This window comes from Chanos chanos, chromosome 9 (assembly GCF_902362185.1).
Source record: "Chanos chanos chromosome 9, fChaCha1.1, whole genome shotgun sequence".
NCBI classification, from domain to species: domain Eukaryota; kingdom Metazoa; phylum Chordata; class Actinopteri; order Gonorynchiformes; family Chanidae; genus Chanos; species Chanos chanos.
This window is the reverse complement of record NC_044503.1, coordinates 4,570,369-4,583,707: the sequence shown is the minus strand read 5'-3', so window position 1 is coordinate 4,583,707 and position 13,339 is coordinate 4,570,369. Positions and strand designations below refer to the sequence as shown.

General features: G+C 43.8%; 1 protein-coding gene across 39 annotated transcripts in view; it reads left to right on the top strand.

Annotated features, from left to right (window-relative positions):
* Window positions 1-13,339, top strand: part of celf5a (cugbp, Elav-like family member 5a) — a 160,811-nt gene that overhangs the window by 103,752 nt on the left and 43,720 nt on the right. For 17 of the 39 annotated variants that reach the window (XM_030785139.1, XM_030785122.1, XM_030785134.1 and 14 more), the window contains exon 5: window positions 50-59. The exons of the other annotated variants lie outside the window; for them this stretch is intronic. In XM_030785139.1, the coding sequence (XP_030640999.1) occupies window positions 50-59 (10 nt within the window). The remainder of the gene's footprint in view (window positions 1-49; window positions 60-13,339) is intronic. 39 annotated transcript variants of the gene reach the window in all.

Sequence of the window (13,339 nt, the reverse complement as noted above, 5' to 3'; positions counted from 1 at the left end):
TTCCTGCCTGAACACGGTGACTTGGTCACACCCAGAGTGACGTGATAAGCGCCCCTCGCGTGCAGGCGAAACACTGGCGGGGTGATGGAGAGAGAGAGACTCTGATTGTACGTCTGTGAAAGACGTTTCTCTAGAGGGTTCTGCTGTAGAGCCTGAGGGACTTTGCAGGTTGCACTGGCGGTAATAAGGAGACTGTATGCACGCCCGCGGGCACGTCCGTTACGACCGCGCCGCTCCGAATTTTTCACTGTCCCCTTTCCTGTCGGTTTCGTCACTTCGGTACGTTCGGCGTTAAATTTCTTCATAGGCCTGGGTTTGCGGTAATTACGCCGAACTGATAGGAATGTTGCGAGCTAAACCTGATTTCATTTGTACTTACACACGACTCCATGTAATACAGTGCTAATTAAACAGCATGAGTGTAAAAGAACAGCTGTTTTTTTTTCCCCCTTTCGTCAGACTAATTACAATAAGGCTAATGGACCTTATATGTAATTAAAGCACAATTAACTACACCTAGGATGACGTCGGACTGTTTTTATAAAGATATAGTAATAGTAATACGAGGAAGAAGAAAAACTAATCTTTATTATTATTATTATTATTATTATTATTATTATTATTATTATTATTGGTGAAGATAATTTGGAGGTCTAATACCTCCTTATCAGAGCAGTGATAGCTGAAACCAGAGTAGACTTTGAAGGAAAGAGACTAATAATGAACCCTGCGGAGACAGGTCACTGTGTGGTGTGACTGGTTAATACACTCGATAACACAGCCCACATCAGGGTTTCACAGTTTCCTGTCTGTTGAGTGTGTTGGGCCTGGTCTGGCTCTGCTTGTCACCGACACGTGTGTCTGTGGTTGGTCGTGTCTTCCTCCACGCAGGTTCCATTGCGGCTCAGGTGTAAGCGGCGCGTAACATAAGAAGATACAGGGATTTGGTTTCAGACACGTTAAAAGAAAACATATGCTAACCCCCGTTCGCCTAGACTATTTTGTGACGCCGACGACAAGAGTTCATAGTTAATAAATCGTTTTTGAACCGGGGAGAACATTGGGTGGGGTGGGATGGAGTGGGGTAGGGTGGGGGGGGGTTGGCCGGCATCTCCCGCTAAAGCCCATTCCTGTCTTAGCCAGACAAAGCAGAGCGAACGCTGATTACACCCCCTCGCCATAATAAATGGGGAGGGTGGGACGGGAATAGCAGTCCGGAGGGACGAGGCTTCAGATGGATGGCCTTTTACCTTTGGATAGAGGACCTCTCGCTCTGACACCTGAACCAATTTTTTTACCAAGGCAGGGACTTCAAAGGCTTCTTTGAAGGCCCGAGAGACACTCATTGGGAAGATGAGAGAGCTCGTGGCTTTTCATTCGAGATTAGCTTCTTTCCAAAGTGAACTCTGACTAATAACAGGCACGGAACCATCGCGGGGGTGAAAGAAAAAAAAAAAAAAGGAGCCAGTGATCTTCGTCGAACACGAGACAAGACGATGTGATCAGCGCCGAAAATCGCACGCGCGTAGAAATACATACATATGCATACGCACACACACACAGACACACATACACGCACACACACACAGACACACATACACGCACACACACACATACACACACACACACACACACACACACAGACACACACACACACACACACACAATCTGATAAAGTGTGTCATCTCCTCTCTCTCTCTCTCTCTCTCTCTCCTGCTTGCTTTCTTCCTGTCATCTCTTAGCGTTGTCTGTTTGATGAGTCTCCCTGTTGGTATGGCAGTAAAGTGGGCGTTAATATCAGTTTAAAGTAGATGGAATGTTTTATTGTTATGACGCGACGTCGTGCATTTTCAAATCTGATATTGTTTTATATGATTGTCGAGTAAATTGGGCTATCTTTCGGAGTAATAGGTTGAGTTAATGGGGCCTCCAAATGGCTGACAAGACGAGATCACACAACAAATCAAAAGTATTTGAACAGTATCGATTTTTTTTTTCCTCTCACATATTAAAGGGAAAAGGCATCCGTTTTTTTTTAGTAGCCAATGGAAATTTGCAAGAGCAGTGTAATCTGTATTTTTATTAGCCAATGGAAATTTGAGAGAGCAGCGTAGTCTGTAAGGCTGAATTGTAACACTGTCCACCAGAGTGGCTCAGTGCACGTGTAATTACAATGTAATTAACGTTAGCATGTTGTTATAAGGGAATAAAAAGCCTTACATTCGTTTCTTGTGTAATCACATGTGAGCAGGTGGGGAAAAATCAGTCAAGTTCAGGGCAGTTTTGTAATTTACCACATTTTAGCCCACATATTCACATTTATAGAAGATATGCACATGGTGAAGTGTGAAAACATATTACTGATGCATCGTCTCTCTCTTTCTCTCTCTTTCTCTCTCTCTCACACACATACATACAAACACACCCATGCAGTGATCAGACACAGTTTCCCCATGAGCAAACCAGAAATAAACAACAAACATATTCATATTGTTTTGTTATCTTTATTTTATATCTTTCTGACATAAAATAATTTAAATCATTGACATATACTAATCTTATAGACGTGACACGTTTCACATTTTCAGTGGCTTTCATGCACAGATGTTTTGTTATCCTTATTTTATATCTTTCTGACATAAAATAATTTAAATTATTGACATACAATAATCTTACAGATGTGACACATTTCACATTTTCAGTGGCTTCCATGCACAGATATATATATATATATTTTAATCCATGAAAACGAATACTGATAGATAGAGTGAAAACACTGCTGTGTTCAGACTGAACGCTATGGCTTTAATAAAGAGACACCTGCTTCTCGACTCTGTGGAGAATTCTCACCCGCCGCCAGCGGTCCCCAAATCTGATGTCAGTCCCCCCTTTGGCTGCCGTCAGCGCGTGTGTTCTTGGCCTCTCTCTGTATTTTTTTTTTTTTTCCTTTTTTGGAGTTGCTATTCCTGCCCTCCTCTGTGTACAATCTGAATTATTAATCTGGAGAAATGGGATCCTTCCACGCCGGCAGACCAGCGTTTTATTTGTACCTGTGATTTAGCTGAAGGAGAGTAAACACAGCCTCAGCCCAAGGATGATTAGACTTCTTTTCTCTCTCTCTCTCTCTCTCTCTCTCTCTCTCTCTCGCCTTTCCGAGGCCAGGGAGCTACTTTGTACACAGGGCAGACGCACGGGCCTTCGGTGCGTGCTCCGCCCTCCCACCCCCCCATACCCCTCACCCCCTCCACCCCCTCATCCAGTAACAGTGGCAGAATTACAAGAACATCTTTACAGGCAGTGTGTAGACAAATAACCTGATTTGTATTTTCTCGCGTCAAACCAGTGCTAGCGTACGCTTGTTTGTGTTTCTGTGAGTGAAATATGAAACGCCACTGAACCATCCAAACTTCCTTTTTCTTCCCCCTCATTTAATCTGCCTGATCTGGGAATGGAACATAATTGGAATGATGTAAAATCTTAATCCCTCGTTTTTTTTTTTTGTTTTTTTTTTTTTTAGCAAGAACAACAACAACAACAACAACGGCAATAAAAAATGCCTGTGTCTAGCGCTTGATAATGTAGCTTTCTCTGCCCTCCGTTTGGGATAACATTATTAGAATGTGAAAAGATGATTATCATGCAGATTACGCTGTTTTACCCTAAACGCAGCTGAATGCACGGCTGTAGACGCTTTCCTGTTTTTTGTCGATCTCTGATATGACAGTCTGCGTGCTATAGGTGTAGCCTTTAGCTTTCTGGACGGCAACAGAGTGACGTTCCGACACAGCTAAAAGGGGCCCCTCCGATTTCCAGTCCAACCTAATGACCTTCCCGGCATCCCATTTTACATTGTGTGCTTTGGAATTAGGCCCTGTGACATGTTAGCCCTTTGGAACTACTGTTACAGATCTAATAACACATTTTTTTGAATATGGGGTTGATATCTGATAGAAAAACAACAAAACAACACACCGGTATATGATGACGGGTGAGCTCGTAGTTTTACCAAATGCATTTTAGGGAATCAGCAAAGCCAATCGTGCTCAGTTTCGACGGCTGAAAATGAGCTGCTCGTTAACCTTAGTGCTTTACGTGTCAATGCTACCGCTAACATATCGATTGCGCAGCACTATCTCCACTAACTCGGGTTATGTAAAAGATGTAAGAAGTGATATTTTAATCGGAACGTAATCCATCTGAGATGGTCCAGGTGAGATGCTAGGGCTAGCAGAGGGTAAGCGGCACATCCCAAAAAGGCAGCACCGCCATGCGGAGTTGGCCGCCGTTCCCAGATTACTGGCGTGTTTGGAAACAGGAGGTGCTGGCAGGCTCTGGAGAGACCAGCTGGATGAGGGTGACATGCCAATGCTTGGGCAATAGACTGTGCCAACTCAGAGATTGGCACCGATACAGAGCTGCTGGTAGGTCCTGTGTTAACATGCTAGGTGGACTGTACCAAGTTGCAATGGCGCGCGCCTTCTTGGTGAATAATATGTCTCAGATGAGCTTCCATGATAAACAAGCATCTTGAGGGCTGGAGAATTGGATGGTTTTACTGGATGCAAAATATAATAAACTCTAGATAGAGACTCAGGCGCTGAATTTCGCCCATACGTGATTGGTTACCATATAAAAGGAAGAAGGTATTGATTTTTGGTGTGTTTGTCTTTGGATTTTTGACATTGACTATGAACGTGCAAATGAGCGCACCCAGAGAGGGGCGACTATTATTTTATTTTATTTTAGGTTTTGAACGAGAATATTTCCATAGTCAGCAGCTCTTCTTTTCTCTCTTCAAAGACACACTGACATTGAAGCTTTCGTATATAACAAGTCTTCCCCTCTGAACTCAGTCTGAATAATCTAAGGCTTGTGTTTACGTAAAGTTATGGGATATTTAATCCTGCCGACTTCCACGGTTAGAGGCACACTTTCTGAACGTGGAACCCGCATGAATTAATAGTGTAACAGTACAAACAGCAAGGAATGATACCTCTGGGCTACATTCTTTTCTCTCTCTCTCTCTCACCTTTTCTCTCTTTCAAAAAAAAAAGACTTTATTAGTTTGATACAAACCCCAGAATTCTGAATTCTAGTAGGTCAGAAATCTCCAAAAAAAAATAAATAAAAAGGTATAGGTTCTGATTGAACAGGCTAAATGAACTGACTTTGCATTGCTAACTATAACACATTTTCATACTGGTTTATAAAGAAAATAAGAAGGAAAAAAAAAAAAAAAACAAACAAAAAAAAACAAGTCCACATGAGCCATCCTAGAGAGTATGGTTTATCTTATTAGCTGCCTTTAAACTGGAGTCTCGCCCCTCTTGTGGAATATAAAATGCATTTCTAAACGATGCGGACGTACTGCTGGCCTGGAACAAATTCGCTGTGTTAAGGTATGCACGCCATTGGCCCCCCCCCCCCCGCCACACACACACACACACACACACACACACCCTTATCAGACGGGTGGACGTGGGCAGAATGATTAGTCAGGCTAATGGAGGCTCATGGACAGGAACCTGCTTAGACTAGGAGGCTAAGGCATAACTGAGGAGGAGAGGAGGAGACCTATTTGAATATGAGAAACAGAAAAGAGAGAGAAAAAAAAAAAGCTGGTCTCAACCCTCTTTGGAGTCTGAGGTCATTTTTCAGTACGCTCTGCTATAAGTCTGACCCATAATTTTTGTTAAGATAAAACACAAAATAACTGTCAGCAGCACAAAACAAAAGAAAAAAAAAAAAATGAAAACCTCACCTTTAGAATTGCAAAACGTCTTTACTGGAAAACAAAGGAATTTTTTTCTACATGTTTTCAGAAAAACGGTGGAGACGCAGCCAAAAAAAAAAAAAAAAAGGAACAGGAGTGAAATAAAGCTTTTATTCTCAGCAATTATTTTACATAAATATTCACTTCATAATAACTCTGCTTCTGGTTTTTCCCAGCAACGTAAATAGGCTCTGTAGGAAAGTCCCCAAATCTGACGGCGACCTCACAGGGATAAAAAAAAAAACAAAAAAACAAAAACAAAAACGAAAACAGTGTGTGAGCTGCAGGAGGTCGGTTAAAGGAAGCATCACTGAGTTGTTTATAAAAGAACATTGTAGAAACCAGCTCCTCGGAGAACAGATTTTTCTTGCTCTTTCTATGTTGCCCCTCTCTCTCTTTCTCTCGCTCTCTCTTTCTCTCTGTCTCTCTTTCTCTCTGTCTCTGTCTCTCTCTCTGTCTCTCTCTCTCTCTCTCTCTCTGTCTCTGTCTCTCTCTCTGTCTCTCTCTCTCTCTCTCTGTCTCTCTCTCTCTCTCTCTCTCTCTCTGTCTCTCTCTCTCTCCCTCTCTGTCTCTCTCTCTCTCTCTCTCTCTCTCTCTCTCTGTGTGGGAGTTTCGTCCGCGCGTTCCCCCGGCGTGACCGTTTGAACGAGTTTCTTCGTTGTGATGCCTTGAATTTGCTAGATGGCGGCCGTTTTTCGGGTTCGTTTCTGCGGCTACGTGCCCGTGAAACGTTAGCGGTTTCAAGCTTGGGCAGAAGCCACGTCTCCAGGCTGCTCCACCAAAAAAAAGCCCTTCAGAAGGCCAGAGTGTGGAGCAGAGGAGAGCACCAGCTGTTCCCCTGTGGGACCTTGGATATCCAGATTCCTCCTGGTCATTAGCGGAATGCAGTCTGCTGAGGGGAGCACGCGCATTAACGGCGGACAGCTGGGAGTCCTTCATCACCCACTTGTGTATCTCACAGGGTGTATCTTTGCCTTTATCCTAACACACACCGGGAGACAGACACACGCAGAGCCTTACACGGCCAGGGTGGAGAAGGTTTCTGGAACTCCTCACTGAAAACCCCATCCCCGTTTAATCCAGAAGAACGGACATGCTGTGTATTCAGAGCTCTGTTCAGGGGGAACAGAGGACCTTTCACATGGAAGTTGTTGATTAGCTTTAGAAAAGGCGGGGTGGGGGGTGGGGGGGGAGTGGGGGGTGGGAAACAAATATGATTATCCAACTTAAAATGCAGGTCTCGCTCCGGTATTTAATGTATTAGGGGCACTTTATCTTGTTCTGACTAAATTCGATGACTAAAATGAAAAATTCACAGATGAGAGTTTTTTTTTTTCTTTTTTCTTTCTCTCTTTTTTTCTAAAGAGCTTAAATCAACCTCTGTATGCATGGAGAGCTTTTAAAACAACACTCTTTCAGTAAGCTGTTGACTCAGGACTTTCTTTTTTTTTTCTGGCAGGAGCTGAATTATTCCGTGCGAAAATGTTTCGGCTTCGGTTTACTTCCACACACGTCACGCTCACGGAACATTAGGTCGAGAACCTACTGTGTATCCGATGTTTATTTTTCTCCGTAGAGCTGAAACGTTGACTCTCTCATTCACTCCAGTGGGTTTTGGGGGTGGGCTCGATTATAACGTTTATATCTATAAATCTAACGTATGTTTGCTTGCGTGTTATTCCGTAGGGTCGAGTTGGTAGAAATCTCATAACGCTAGAGCGGGCTGGTATTTCTAATCTGCCTATACATTTATTCACATGAAAAGTCCCTTACTCTCTGTCCCACAGGCACAACGCATTCATCCACCTCTCCCTCCCTCCCTCCCTCTCTCTCTCTCTCTCTCTCCCCCTTTTTTTTTTTTTTTTTTCGTGTGTTGATAAAAAAGAACTGATGGAAAAGCCCTGGCCATTACTCAGTGCATTACCTGGCTAATTTGTGTGTTCTTACGAGTTACAAAGATGTCAAACAAAGAGTCGGCACACTTACCTGAGCCCCCCCCCCCCTGATTCTTTGTCTATTGTCGCCTATGCTAAAGTGTCACCTGACTTCCCCTATACACAAGAGAATGAGAAAAAAGAAAAACTGCTCTAAGGCCCACTGTGTTTCTGTTACGTTTCAGTCTCAACTTCAAAGTAGATGAAACGCTGTGACCCTAACGGGCAAAGTTAAGAGTTATTCATACTTTAGGAGGGAAGTCCACCAACATCACAGACCCCAAAGAACATTTTTGACTATATGCTCTTGGCTTGTGTGTGTGTGTGTGTACCTGTGAAAAATCAGACTATGGCAGGGAATTTTATAAAACATACCGCAATGGGCGCATAAATAAATAGTATATTTGAGTCTCGGTCAACATGAGTAAAAGTAATTATTAGCAGAGATGTTCACTGTAAAGGTCATTGGGAAAATGCTAAAAAAAAAAACTGCGATGAGTGTTTTGCCAATGAGATGCCTCAGGTTCACCATATCTGCAGACGCACCCGAAATTCACACGAGTGGCGTTTAATAGAACTGAGACATCTCTCTATCTAATTCAACATGTTCCTCCCCTGAGGCCCAACAACAAAAACAACACTATAACAGCTGCACCTTTCACACATTACAATTACCATTACAATCACTGTTACAATTACAAATTACATCTATTTTACAGTCACAATTCCTGAAGACATCCTTAGAATTTTAGACAGACATACAGGACGTTATTCATTTTACTACGTAAAGTGCGGATATTTTTATTTATTTATTTTAAAATTCAAGTCAATTTAGGAGAGATATTTCATGATTTAGCCGAAAAGTCCATCACACCAGGCGTGGAAGAGGCAAAGCCCGAGGGTGCGAGATTGAATCGGGGGGGTGCAGTGGTAACTGGAGGGTCAGGAACATCGTGCGGTTGTAGGTCGTCGGTGGCGGGCGGCGTGGTCGGCCGGGGTCTCGATGTTTGATGTACTGATCCCAGGGCTTTGGCCTCAGCCTGTTGATGAGTTGTGCGGAGCAGAGAGGGAGAATCGGGGATCGGGGAGAGAGAGAGAGGGAGAGAGAGAGAGAGAGAGAGAGATGAATGTGATTGGATTGGCGGCCGACTCCAGCCTCTCCCATCTGTCTCGGAGTCTGCCATCCTATCTCGCAGGCGGCGGGAGGTAATTGGGTTCATTGTTCTCGCCACAGGATCCCCTGGATTGAAAGCTTCATTATCTGGATAACCATGAATGTAAATGAGACGCACGTATGCAGCAGGATAATGGGAAAAAATAGATCATTGCACGCAAACGCCCTCCCACACGCTGGTACACAGATGCACACAAACACACATACACACACACACACACACACACTCTCTCTCCCTCTCTCTTTTAAACTAGGCTCCTTTGCTAGCTCCACTGTGAGGGAGTGTGTCATATTTAGGTGTGTGTGTGTGTGTGTGTGTGTGTGTTTGAAAAATCAGACATCCAAAAGCCTTGTTGTGTTGAAGTGTGATGTACAGGAATGTTCCTACCTTGCTGTGAGGCATGTGGAGATGAGATCTCCTTTGAGAGCTAGTCTCTTACACACACACATACACATACACACACACACACACACACACACACACACAGCAGCGTTTCACAGCTATGCATATGGGACGTGAAAATGCAGCTGTCAGCTGGTGTCCATACTGTGTTTGTAAGTGTGGCGGCTACGCTAGCTGCCACCTCATCTCGCGGATTTCCCTCACCATGCGTTCTCAATGCTGAGCAACGGCACACTCCGGTCAGGACAACAACACCATGCATTATTCATACAAAAGACAAGTGACTTTACAGGAGGGAAACACACACACATACACACACACACACAGTGTGTGATTACACACTGCTTTACTTGTGGTCGGTAACTGTCTTGAAATTCTCCATGACAGATATGGCGCCGTAGATTTGATTTCTCCACGGAGCATAAGAACTGAAGGAAGGGAACACTGTAGTACTCTAAAGGAAGGTAGCACTGCCCTGGAGAGCTGGAGGGAAACTGAGCACTCTCTTGACTCCAGTGTAAGGCTCCGCTCCCTCCTTTATGACATCACTGTCCTGTTCCTTTCTTCTATTCTCCGAGGTCTGCTTTACCCAGGCCCAGAGCAGGGAGTGCATAAAAAAGTTCTCTGACAAGTTGAACACTCATACGTACTCACACACACACACGCACACACACACACTCAAACACACATATACATACACCCCCTGGAGTCTGCTCTCTCTCTCTCTCTCCCTCTCTCCCTCTCTCTCTCTCAGATCCTCCAACAAATCCATCAATTAGCTGGAGATGTGATCTGCATAGGAGATTACGGTAATTTAAACACGTCGAGGGAAAAGGCCTAATCCTGAATCCGATGGCCGTTCCCGTTTTCAGTTTGCTCTGAGACAGAGGGGATGAGGACGAGAGAGAGAGAGAGAAATCTCAAACTCGTTCCTCTGCCACAATTTTAGTAAAGAAAAGAAAGGGAAAAAAAAAAACACGCTTGCCTATTCAGAGGAGATTTGGGATCAGCTCTGATAATAGGATTGCAGTTAGGGAAGCAGAACCAAAATTTGGAGTCAAAATAAATAATCAAACAAATAATCCGTGCTACTCAGGGATAAGGTTTTAGAAAAATTCATGGAATAAACATATACATATATATCGACAGAATGCAAAAAAAAAAAAAAAAAAAAATCTCTCTAATGCTGCACCCTAGTGTTTCCCACCTCAAAACTGAAAAATATTTCCAACACCCTCAGGCAAGGAGCATAATAACTAAAGGAGAAAACATTGTACAGTTCTAACTGAAGTAACCAGCGGGAAAGGGAACTCAAGGTTCCATCGATTCCGGGGCGAGACTAAGCATTCTGTTTGCTCGCATTCTGTCGGCCCCTGTCCTCTACACGCTCCATTCTCTTCTTGTGGCCACGCCCAAGGCGTCACAGCTCCACGCGATTCTAAAGGGCGTCCGCTGCAAACTGGTGTCTCCACGGCAAGGGCTGCAACGGAGATGCCCCGGGTTCTCATTCTAGAATGTTCCAAACAATCAGGAACGATCCGCCACCCCCCCCCTCATTTGGTCATTGCTTTCACCTGTGTCCTCTTGTCTTCCCTATATAAGCTCCCCTTTTCAGTCTGTGTTCAGTCTTGAAGGAGCTTTGTCGGAAACAAGTCGGTTCTTGAGCGCGTTTGTGACTTTGATCTCGAGTTTTTGTGGATTTTGTAACCCTTTCTGTGCAGCGGTTTATACTTTATTTTCTCCTCTCAAGTCTGTTGTTTGATGCTTTGTTTTGTAAGAGGTTTGGGGGTTTGATTTTACATGGTTGAGTTGTCAGTGTTTAATGTTGGGGTGCCTCTGTATGTGTGCTCCGTTCTAACACCACATCGGTTCCCTCGGCGGCCCTTGGCCGTGAAGCCTGGACTCTGAGTTACGCTAAGCCGCGCGTGAGAGCGATGCTAGGTGTGCGCAACAAATAAACATGATGTTTTACTCTAGAGCGCAGCTTGACTACTGTTTAGTCTGGATAGCACAGAACACAAGTGTCACAGCTGACCTTGGAAAGGGTGTGTGTGTGTGTGTGTGTTTTTAGCTTGGAGAAAACACATCGCCTCGCCCTCAGTCAGGATCTCGCTCTTAATCTCTCTTATCACATTAGAGAATTCCAGCCTTTTCCTCCCATCAGACGACTATCCGCAGGCTTTGAGGCCTGTTTTGTCGACTCGAAGACAGTACATTTGTTTGGTGTATGGATGCAATCAGTCTGTAAGGCTAATATCGTAACTGGAGCTTGGCAGATGGCAGGAACAGTCAGGGATCTCATTAGACTAACCAAGCGGGGACTAGGCGCAGCAAAACCTTTCATTACAGATCCACGGCTGGAGTAGTGTTATGCCCAGTGTCTGGTCAAAGTCAAGGGAAGGGAATTAAGTATTGTCTGTTTTTTGTTGTTGTTGTTGTTTTTTATTTGCCTGGTTAGTGGGGACCTTGGAGTTGGTGTGTGTGTGTGTGTTTTGTTGTTGTTGTTTTTTATTTGCCTGGTTAGTGAGGACCTTGGAGTTGGTGTGTGTGTGTGTCCATTTTTTTGTTGTTGTTCTTTTTTATTTGCCTGGGTAGTGAGGACCTTGGAGTTGCGGTGTGCGCGTGTGCGTGTGTATCACAGTTATTCAGTCGTGTTACTGTGTGTGAAATACGGGTCATTTCCTGACCATAGCAAACACAGGTGAGCACAACTGAAAAGGTCTGAGTTGTATTTCACAGTATATGCTTAGCAATTAGCCCTACGTGGGTTCAGCAAAAAGGCACTGCGAATCCCAAAGAATTTAAAACCCAAGTACATTTCTTTCGCGTGAACCTTTTATACCGACAGACTTCAAGCATATGGATTTGCAGAGCGGGCCTTGTTCCGAATGAATGAACACAAAGCTCGAGTGTGGCAGATCTAAACGAATACGGATGGTTTATTGGTTTTTGTAATAGTCAATGAAATATAATTTACAGTGCAGCCATAACCAGCGCAGTCAAAGAAACTAATATTATCATAACATGTCCCGAACCTGCTGTTTTTGGTGTAGCGACAGAGAGATCAAACGACAGCGTATGATGTGGATTCTGGAGTGGATAAATGATGATAAATATGGGATTATTCTATCGTTCTATCTATCTGTCTGTCTGTCTATCTACTATAGAAAACTCTTGCATAACCCTGTCTAAAACTAATACAAAATAAAATATTGATCACATGCTAACAAGCCAGCTTGGAAACAAATAAACAAAACGCGCGCACACTAAGATGTCTGATCTGACTCGTAAATCAAAGCTGCCACAGGGTGTAAACCCACTCTCTCCCTTTTCAGACGTGGGCAACGTTTTCTTTGTGCTTCAGAGGAGAGACGCCGCGGATTCGACCGCGAGCTCCGCCGATCGACGCCTTTCGCGCGGCAATCGGCAGGTCTATTGTACGGAGTGATTTTCCTATGGGTTACTCAGGAGATGAGAGAGAACAGGAAATGCATGGAGGAGCCCAGAGAGTTTCAGGGATATTCAGAAGCAGACTGGGAAGAGAACGCCAAACTATTTACAGGCATGAATCTGCCTCACAAACCACTGTATTTTTTTTTTTTTTTTTGCCTCAGGCCATGAAAACATTTGAAAAAAAAAATAAGCTCCTAGTCTCTTTGATGTCTGCACCAAATCTAAATGCATTTCAAGTATTTCTGCCTTTCAGCCAAGGACAATCTTAAATTGTCTCATGACATGTAGGAGTCTGGAGTGGAGAGGAGTTGTTGTGTTGAGTTAAACATGAAGATTTTCACAGCAGGGTGCTCAATGTGTCCCCATAATGCATGCTTTATTGATTCTGAGTGTAAATCTTAACCATCTTTCAACAAGATGGCTCTCAGTTGGCTTGACGTAGCTTTTTTTTGTTGTTGTTGTTGTTGATGTTTTTCTCAACGATGAGGACATGTGATGCGTTTGGATTTGGCTCTGACATGCAGATGGGTTTCGTAACTGGGACGAGTCATCTTACAAAAGCTTGGATTTAAATGAGGAGTAAGCCGAGATGACAAGGAGGA